The sequence below is a fragment of the Trichechus manatus genome, unplaced genomic scaffold (genome assembly GCF_000243295.1).
Source record: "Trichechus manatus latirostris isolate Lorelei unplaced genomic scaffold, TriManLat1.0 scaffold00100, whole genome shotgun sequence".
Classification (NCBI taxonomy): domain Eukaryota; kingdom Metazoa; phylum Chordata; class Mammalia; order Sirenia; family Trichechidae; genus Trichechus; species Trichechus manatus.
In genome coordinates this window covers 2,150,220-2,160,931 of record NW_004444036.1, presented here as the reverse complement: position 1 = coordinate 2,160,931, position 10,712 = coordinate 2,150,220, and the positions used below count along the sequence as shown (strand labels likewise).

At 39.0% G+C, this 10,712-nt stretch overlaps 1 protein-coding gene across 1 annotated transcript in view; it reads left to right on the top strand.

Moving 5' to 3' along the window:
* Positions 1-7,247, top strand: part of SCML2 (Scm polycomb group protein like 2) — an 85,914-nt gene extending 78,667 nt beyond the window's left edge. The window contains exons 12-13 of the mRNA XM_023737252.1: positions 1,806-1,957; positions 5,582-7,247. Coding sequence (XP_023593020.1) covers positions 1,806-1,957; positions 5,582-5,710 — 281 coding nt within the window. The 3' untranslated portion in view covers positions 5,711-7,247. The remainder of the gene's footprint in view (positions 1-1,805; positions 1,958-5,581) is intronic.
* Positions 7,248-10,712: the final 3,465 nt, after the last annotated feature.

Here is a 10,712-nt window from a genome sequence, read left to right as displayed (position 1 = left end):
TCAAAGAACCAGCTTTTGGTCTTATTAACTCTTTCAATTGTTTTTCTATTCTCTATTTCATTTAATTCTGCTCTAATTCTTATTATTTCCTTTCTTCTGGCACCTGAGGGCTTCTTTTGCTGCTCTCTTTCTACTTGTTCCAGTTTGACCCATAATTTTTCCCTTTCTGGATCACCCAAGTTGTAAAAATTCAGGTCAGTTCTAGTTTCACTCTGTAAGGCCATGACTGAACTGGTTTGAATCCCTGCTTTACATAAGGCTTATCTGCAATAATCAGTAAAACTAGATACATATGTTATTCAAGTCATAACTGTACCAGAGTCTGATGAGAGAAACTAGCAGTCCCTCAAATTATAAGTTCATTTAGAGGTATAATTTAGCCTTGTCAATAATTTTTTTAATGTTAAATTGAATGTGTGATGACTTAAAAGGAGGTGATGTTTCTGTCTAGATTGTCAGAATGCCGTAAGCACAGCACAGTCTGCACTAGCATCGTTTTTACTTGGGTTGATACAGCCCAGCAAAATTTTTTGGTAGATGTGTCCAACCTTTTTATTTCTGACAAGTGGAAGGGCAGTTGTATTTTAGTGAAGAGTTTTTATTTCACATCAATGTTGTGATGATGAAAGGAAAACGAATAAAATTCAAAAATATACACAAAAAATTAACCATTGTGAGGGTTTTTTGATCTTCTAATTTTCTTTACCCTTTTCCTGGGTAAATACTCAAAATGCTTGTGACCAAAGAGAAGGTGATAGGGAAGAAAGAGTAAGCCATTAAGCTAATTCACACAAAAAAAGAATCAAATTTGTGTTAATGGTCCTTGGTTAGAGAAGCAAGTCTTCCCAGGTAATTACAAAAACCACTTCAGTCATCATACACTAACTTTAGGGAGTTGAGTGCTCTGGTTGAATAAATGAATACTTGTTGGGACATGAAGAAATTTCAGCACAGGTTATTGAACAGCATAGCTACAGCTTCTTAAGGTATGAACACTTCAATTGTTTGTCTTGGGTATTTGTTTTTAAAACATATGTTTGTTCACTAACTGTAAACGTTCAGCCAAAATATCTATTACTGTGCCATTAAGCTTTGAAAGGGGTGCTAAATATAATGTCAAAGCGACTTCTAACTCTAGCTAAGCAGAAAATAATCTTGTTTTCTTCAAAATTTAGATAAGCATTTTAGGCCATGAGAGATGGGAATTTAAAAGAGTAAAATGATGCTAAAAACATCCATATTCAATACATAGTAGATATTTTGTAGAAGAACTAATTTGATTCTTAAAGGGAATAGGGTTATTGAAATTCATTGATTAAAACGAACATATTTAAGCAATCATAAAACCATAAATTTCGGGAATTTTCCAGTGTATTTAGCTAGTCAAATACACCTAATCTAGACAGGTAGAGAAAGAGAGATCTTGATTAAGAGAAATTCATTGAAGTACTTGAAGTTAGAGGGTAATTGGTTAGGTTAAATTACGTTAATTTAACCTAAGCAATAGTCCTTTTGCTGTATCTGCCTGTGGCCAAAGAGGCCTTGGATTGCTCAATCTGTTTTGTGATCTTTGAAGCTTTCAGGTAACTTCTGAAGCTGCTTTTCTGGGGGAAGGTCAGATGGGAAGCTCTTGGGCAGCCATCTTCAGGCTGCCTTTACATAGGCTTTCACACTTGGAATTTTAGGTCCTCACTGGGTTTACTTAACTGAAGCTTCCAGGAGTGAGACTGTTACTCTACCTAACGTCTCTTCTTTCAGGATAATGATCAGGTCACGTATCATTTGTCTTTTTTTCCCCATTGAAGCTATAAGTCATACAGTTGGACCTGACCCCAGTACCCTGAAACAAAGCTACTTTAAGGACCCTTCAAACTGGTCTGTGGAAGAAGTGATACAATTTATGAGAAAAACAGATCCTCAGACATCAGCCCCCCTCGCGGACCTCTTCAGGCAACATGTAACGTATCTTTTTGTCGGGGTTTTCCTGCTGTAATGCCTTTGAATGACCTCTGCACAGGCCCTTCAGTTGGTGCTGATAAGTGTGAATGATGGGAGAACCTTATCAACTGCTTTTCCCATATGTGTAAAAGGTCATTTCACCCTGATGATTTAATCACCACCCCTCTCAGGGTTGTCACTAACCCCTTTGTAATGACAGGTACAAGTATCCTATCCCCACCTGCCTGGTCACCCCTAGTGCAATGAGCAGGAGAGAGTGACCGCAAGCTGTAATCTGGTGTCCTTGTTATAATACCCAGTGAATCCAGCCACTGATTCCATTTTGCTCGGTTCTGTTAACCTTCCATGGCCATAGATGGTTTGTGATGCTGATACTAGAGCACTTTTCAAAGTAATGCCATGGGCTAAAATTTTATAAGTTCCAATTTCTTAGATTTAAGTTAGTATAAAGGTGCCTGACAAAGTAGTAATGTAATGGATTTCAAATCTTTTCAGACAGTTATACATGATTAAGTGATGTTTTATTTTTAAACCAAAACTTGTGAAAATGAAATGCCTCAGCATAAGCTGGTCAGTTAGGAGGCAGGGCAAAATGGCGGAACAGTCAGACGCTTCCGGTGGACCCTCTTAAAACAAAGACCCAAAAAAACAAGTGAATCAATTATATATGGCAATCTGGGAGCCCTGAACATCAAAGGCAGAGTTGAGGAACCAGACTGAGTGGCAGGGGGAGGGAGAGACGGTTCGGAAGCAGCGAGGAGTTGCCAGACCTGACCAGGCAAGAGCCTGAGCCCTTCAGGCCAGATCAGCTCAGGGGTGAGCGAGGCAGGCAAGCACCCGTGCTCTGGAGGCGCCATTTTCCACACCGGGAGAGACCCACACCAGAGAGTCTACACGGCCATGCAGAACCAGTGATAAACAGCTCTCCATCCGACGAAAGATAAGTAATTGCGTACGGCCTACCGCGCGGATCAAAAACACCCCCCTTAGGGAAAAACCTCTCTCCCATTTACCTCCCCACTCCCTGCTCTGCACTAGGTCCCGGACCGGCTTCGGCAATTGCCGAGTCCCCTGGGCTGGAAGTAGGATCCGTCACACACCCGGAGCCATTCTCCCTGCCTTGGAGAGTGAACTAATTAGCAAATGGGAAAAAATAAACTGCCGGCTCCCCTAAGCCAGGAACCCAGGGTAGGCGCAGCCCCTTTGCCTAGGCACAGGCATAAGGGATCCACAGACTTTGAGTGCCTTTCCCCCTGCATAGACTTGTGTGGGCCCATCTCAACAGAGTAGGCCCTCATTACCGCAGTACAACAGGGTATATACCGGAAGTCTAACTTCAGCTGTTTCAGCTGTGAAGTGGCAGATTCTTGACATTTGACACTGCTCTGTCCGTTAAGCCGGGTCTTCATCTACCCACATCGGGCCTGAGAACTCGTGGCTCCAACCATGCCACCTAGCCACCTGCGATAGGGGCCCGTGAATAAGATGCGGCCCCCTGTCCTTACAGCCAACAGCATTAGGTGCTCATAGTCCGGCTGCAAAAGCCACCCACCTACGCACTCTAGGGAACAGGGACATGCTTTCCTCCTGGACACTCGGGGGTGGCCGTCAGCCCCCTGCCTTGCTCAGAGTGTGTCCCACTGCTACAACCAGATGCCTGTGCCTATACCAATCACCTATGCCTGTCCAGGAGTGTGAGAGCTGACACCACACGCTTGGTGGCTATCTACCTGGGCACCTGAGCTGAATCCATACAGGAGGATTGGGCGGACTCCTGAGCTCACATACCTAGTAACATATCTAACCACCTGGTGACAAGACATTGGGGCTTCAAAGGTGCCAATAATCAAACTAGCTCATACGAGCAGCCAATTTGGGCATATCAAAACAAAACAAGAAGCTAGGACACAGTAAGCAAACATAAGATAAATAAATATAATAACTTATTGATGGCTCGGAGACAACAGTCAATATCAAATCACATAAAGAGTCAATCCATCATGGCTTCAGCAAGCTCCCAAAATAAAGACTCTAGATTTACCAGAGGCAGAATACAAAAGATTAATATACAGAACTCTTCAAGAAATTAGGAAGGAAATTAATCAGAACGCAGAACATGCAATAGAGGAAATTAAAAAGATTTAGAGAAGAGCCCAATGACAAATTTAAAAGACTGCAAGAATCCATAGACAGACATTAATCAGAAATCCAGAAGATTAACAATAAAATTTCAGAATTAGACAACTCAATACAAAGTCATAGGAGCAGAATTGAGGCAATGGAAGTCAGAATTAGTGAGATTGAAGATAAAGCACTTGACACCGACTTATTTGAGGAAAAAACAGATAAAAGGATTTTTAAAAGTGAAGAAACCCTAAGAATTATGTGGGACTCTATCAAGAGGAATAACATACTAGTGATTGGAGTACCAGAATGGGGGGGATAACAGAAAATGAAGAAAGAATTGTTGAAGATTTGTTGGCGGAAAACTTCCCTGATATTGTGAAAGATGACAAGATATCTATCCAAGATGCTCGTTGAACCCACGTAAGGTAGATCCCAAAAGAAAGTCACCAAGACATATTATAATCAAACTTGCCAAAACCAAAGATAAAGAGAGAATTTTAAGAGTGGCTAGGGATAAACGAAAAGTCATCTACAACGGAGAGTCAATAAGAATACGCTCGGACTACTCAGCAGAAACCATGCAGGCAAGAAGGCAATGGGATGACATATAGAAAGCCTTGAAGGAAAAAAACTGCCAGCCAAGAATTATATATCCAGCAAAACTGTCTCTCAAATATGATTGTGAAATTAGGGCATTTCCAGAGAAACAGAAGTTTAGGGAATTTGCAAAAACCAAACCAAAATTACAAGAAATACTAAAGGGAGTCCTCCGGATAGGAAATCAGGAACATCAGATAACAACTCAAGACTAGAACACAGGACAGAGCAACCAGATATCAACCCAGATAGGGAAGTCACAAAAGTAAATCAAAGATAAGTTGGTCAATTAAGGTAATAAAGAATTTTAGGAGGATGCCTTGAAACTATCAAATAATACTTTTATAGTGTTTTCTAATGAATTAGTGGCCAAATATCTGATAAACCCTTTTCAGTGTGGTAAGAAAACCAGTAACTAGTTTTAGCATCTAATTTGCTTCAGACAAGTAACTGATTAGTTTTTAAATAAAGACAACACTGTACAGCACACTGACAGTTTGCATTGATGTTGCTAAACTCAGGATCCCTTCTAAGAAGTTAATGAATGTCAGAAATTCATTTCTACCATTCATAGTTCTTGACTTTTTCTCATAGATATGTAGTATTTTGTTCAAGACACAATATTTAAAATCAGATAGTTTGACACATAGGACTACTTTTTGAAGATATTAGGTTAAATTTCCTTTTTCTTAAAATTTGAAATTTATAAATTATCAAATGATGTTTCCCTGTATAAGTTATATTTTTGATAGTTTTCATGAAATAGATGCATATTCAGAGAATATACATCAGGAATGTACAGCTGCTCTCTAGTTTGTTTTTCATATTCTTACATATAAAAATAACTTGGCAAAATACGAAATAATTATTAATCATTATGATTTTCTCATCTCTGTAGGAAATTGATGGGAAGGCTCTGCTACTACTGAAGAGTGATGTGATAATGAAATATATGGGGCTGAAACTGGGACCAGCATTAAAGCTATGTTACTACATTGAAAGACTTAAAGAAGGAAAATACAATTGAAAAAAAGTTTGTGTAAGTTTAGATTAGACATAATTCTCAGGTGTACTGATAACTTTTTAATTTAAAAGTGTTTTTTACCCGTTGCAATTTATGTTTTGCTGAAGGTTCCTCTAAAAAGATGTCATATTTGGAATTGCAGAAGTACCTTATAGTCCAATCTTCTTTCTTAAAAACTATTTAATGTGTGTTAGTATTAATGTAGTCACGTTGGCAGTTTGTTCTGTATATCTTTTTATTTTTTTAATTGTAAAGTTTACAGATATACGTCATTTAGGAAACAAAGGAAAACCTTTGATTTTGGTTAATTTTTATATATAGAACCAAAACAGCTAAATTCCAAAAGGGAAAATACCAGGGATTGAAAATTTCTGTAATTAAATCCATGAGAATTTTTCCTTAGAAGTGAATTTAAAGGTGCAACTATAGATAGATATCATCTCTTTCTCATACATTTTATCTCTCTGGTGCTGCAATGTTATGTTCATGTTCTACCAGTTTCCAGAAAGGGAATAGCCATATGAATGATTTCCCTTTCTGTTGTTATTTCTCTGTACGTTATATTTGTTCATATTTAAAGGGAAAAAAAAAGCAAGCTTATAAGCTTTCATGAAGTGTTCTTATCAGTTTTTTGATAAATTATAGATAGATAGATAGAATGGTCATTTTATGCAGGAAATATTTATACTACAAGTTTGGATGGAGTCTGATTAAATTTTTTAACAAAATACCTATTATTTTAAAACTCCGTATTTTGGCTAAGCTTGGACATTTAACTAGTCATTCATTGCGCACATCTCTATATGAAAATACCTGCATTCAATTTTTTAAAAGATATATATTTTAATGTATGTGTTTATTCCTCATATGATACTCTACCATATTTATATTTTATTCTATACCTGTAGGTATACATACAAGTAAATCTTTTCTTTTTGAATTTAAAATGGCACTTTGCACTGCCACAGAGGTGATAATGGACTATGTATATAGTTAGATATTTTTATTTTGTTAAAAAAAAAAATACGTACATCATTTGCTATCACTAGTACCTCTCAGCTTACTCTTCAGGGGATAAGAAACAATCAGTAGATTGGTTTCCATACAGGGAAGTTCTCTGTCCTATGCAATGTTTCTAGCTAATTTGTTTAGTTCTGAGCCATTTATTATGCTTAATTTTGGAAGATGCATTTGTTCTGACTTGTCATTTGGGGCTTTCTTTTAAAAGTTAGAACTTTCAAGGGGAAATGGTGCTATATGTTTGTTATTAGTTTGTATAACTTTTGGTGTAATATTCATAAGCTATGAGAATCAGTGCAGATAGTATTAGCCATTCGTTGTAAATGCCAATAAAATGTACACCAGGAGCAAGAATGTACTTTCTTTTTTTTTTTCCTTTTTAGAACACCAAATGTACTTTATATATGAATGCAACTATTTACTAGGTATATGTGGTTTAAAGGGTGGTTTCATCTATATTATTCCTTATGTTTTATAGGACAAGATTCTAACTTAAACTTGATCTTTTTTCAAATTGTTTGTGTGAAGATGCTGTGCCCAGTTAAACATTCCTCAGGTGTTTATATATATTATGTTTTGCAGTTTTCAGATGTTAAATTACAATAAAGTTAAATAACCACAATAATTAATGTCAAAGCCTCAGGTTTTATTTCACTTGCCTTTACCGCATTACATTAATGTATGCATATGTTACAGTTGAAAAAGAACAACTGTAGTTAGTTTGTGGTTTTATAAATTGAGTTTTTAAATTTGACCTCATTCTACTAGTAAATAGATTTCTAGGAGCAAAGGGCTGATCTCTTGTAGGGAACTTAAAGGAGACCCCAGGGGACCAGTAAGAAGTTAAATCCTTGAGCTTTATCTGTGCTCAAAACTTTTGTTCCTTACAATGTTATCAATTTTATGAGCATGGTAGAAAATGCCGGTTGTTGTCTGCCATCAAGTCGATTTCAACCCATAGTGACCCCATGTGACAATATAGAACTGCCCCATAGAGTTTTCTAGGCTGTAATCTTTATAGGGGCAGATCACCAGGTCTTTTTCATGTGCAGCCTGTAGGAGGGTTTGAAGCAACCTTTCGGTTAGCAGCCGAGCCCTTTACCATTGTGCCACCTTAGAAAATGCCAGTGCCCCCTAGATATCTTGTCCCATTTGAGTTCATATTGTCTGGTTGGCAACTGTGGCTGCTTTTACCATTAGGGGCCAGAAGCCACATTTCCTGATAGACCTGTTATTACCGCTTTGCCTTCAGATTTCCCAGTTTACCTGATAGAATACACTTAGAAGTTCAGGGTCACAGTTGAATAGCCTTAATTATCAGATCCCTTCTCCATCCCCCGACCCCACACACACACCTACTACTCCATGCCTTGGAGCCCAGAAGCTCTTACGCTGTTTCTCGGAAGCCTGTCCTATAGTTTACTGGAGACAATGGAGCCCCAACGGAGGCTCCAGCGATGATGCTTAACCTGCTGGAACCACAGGTGTTGGTTTGCTGTCTGAGCCTTGAGTGATTCAGTGACTTTTTTCTTTCCCTGTCTGGTTTGTAAAGTTTTAGTCCAGAGAGTATCACATCATATTAGCCTTCCTGTCAACTTTCCAGGCTTTTCAAAATGATCTTTTCTCTAGTTTTGCCTCTTATTGTGACCTTCCACAGCCAGCAGATTTCTGCAACTTGAGCTCTAAAACCCTCTGGGCGCACCTAGCATTTGCTTTAGTCTTTCATCTGTGTGATTACAAATCTTCGGAATGTCTTATAGTAGATGTTCTAGAGTAGGGTTTCCCAAACTTTTAAAAACAGGCTTCCCCACAAAAGAAGATACTCAGATGACCAACAAGCACATGAGAAGATGCTCAATGTCATTTGCCATTACCCGTTGCCACCGAGTCGATTCCGACCCATAGCAACCCTATAGGACCCTATAGAACTGCCCCATAGGGTTTGGATTTGAACTGCTGGTGGATTTGAACTGCTGACCTTTTGGTTAGCAGCCAAGCTCTTAACTACTGTGCCACCAGGGCTCCCGTTAGCCATTAGAGAGATGCAAATCAAAACCATGACATACCACCTCACCCCCATTAGAAATGGCAATGAACAAAAAAATGGAAAACAACAGGTGTTGGTGAGGTTGTGGAGAAACCGGAACCCTCATCCATTGCTGGTGGGAATGTAAAATGGTACAGTCACTGTAGAAAACAAGTTTGACAGTTCCTCACAAAGTTGAACATAGAACTATCATATGACCCAGCAATCCCAATCCTAGGTATATACTCGAAAGTGAGAAAGCAGGAATGCAAACAGAAACCTGTACACCAATGTTCATTGCGCACTTCTCACAATAGCCAAAATGTGGAAACAACTGAAATGTCCATCAACAGATGATGTGATAAACAAAATGTTGTATATCTGTACAATGAAATATTTACCCATAAAGAGAAATGAAATCCTGACACATGCTATGACATGGATAAACCTCGAAAGCATGCTGAGTGAAATAAGTCAGACACAAAAGGATAAATACTATATGATTTCATTTACATGAAATAAGCAAATATGTAGAAAGCAAAAATTATTAGTGGCTATTAGGGGTGAGACCCATTGCCGTCAAGTTGATTCCAACTCATAGCGACCTTATAGGACAGTAAAACTGCCCCTTAGGGTTTCCAAGGAGCGACTGGTGAATTCCAACTGCTGATCTTTTGGTTAGCGGCCGAGCTCTTAACCACTGTGCCACCAGGGCTCCCTAGGGGTGAGCGGGAGGGGGAAAAGGAGGAGTTTTTGCTTAGAGGGCATTGAGTTTATGTTAAGCGCGGTGGAATAATTTGGAAAAGGATAGTGAGAATGGTCTCACAACTTGAATGTAATCAATGTCCCTGAATTATACATTTAGAATTTTTTTTATTGTACTTTAAGTGAAAGTTTACAATTCAAGTTAGTCTCTCATACAAAAATTTATATTGTTATGTGACCCTAATTGCTCTCCCTATACTGTGACAGCACACTCCTCCTTTCCACCCCTGATTTCCTGTGCCCATTCAACTAGCTCCTGACCCTCTCCGCCTTCTCATCTCACCTCCGGACGGGAGCTGCCCATTTAGTCTCATGTATCTACTTGAGCTAAGAAGCACATTCTTCACGAGTATCATTTTATGTCCCATAGTCCAGTCTAATCTTTGACTGAAGAGTTGGCTTCGAGAATGGTTTTAGTGCTGGGTTGACAGAGTCCGGGGGCCATGGTTTCTGGGGTTCCTCCAGTCTCAGACCATTAAGTCTGCTCATTTTACTAGAATTTGATTTCTGCACGCCACTTTTCTCCTGCTCCATCAGGGACTCTGTTGTGTTCCCTGTCAGGACGGTCATTAGTAGTAGCCGGGCACCATCTGGTTCTTCTGGTCTCAGGCTGATGCAGTCTCCAGTTTATGTGACACTTTCTGTCTCTTGGGCTAATGCTTTCCTTGTGACTTTGGTGTTCTTCATTCTTGTTTATTCCAGGTGGGTTGGGACCAATTGATGCATCTTAGATGGCCGCTCACTAGCTCTTAAGGCCCCAGACGCCACTCACCAAAGTAGGATACAGAACATTTTACATTTAGAAATTTTTGAGATGGCTATGTTGTGTATATTTTTACAACAATAAAAAAATGTTTAAAAAACAGGCCTCCCTCTGTAAGCATAACGATGTCATACCCTCAGTAGTATTATTAAAAATTAAAAACGAAATACTGTGACTAGTAACAAGGTAATTGGGAGGACAGGTGCTACATTTTCAAACTACGTAAGGGAAAGGTACTCGCAATTGGCTGAGTATATGAAGTGTGTTCGAGTTTCTGGGTCTCTTTCTAGAAAGAGTGATGCTGGGTACTGCTTAGATTTGTAAGTCCTTTGATCTGATCCAGGGAATGAGGAAGGCCCTAGGATGAGAGCAAGTTCAAATAAGGGCCCACCTTCGTAATGTGTGGTGGACATTTCTCCTTCCTCTACTTC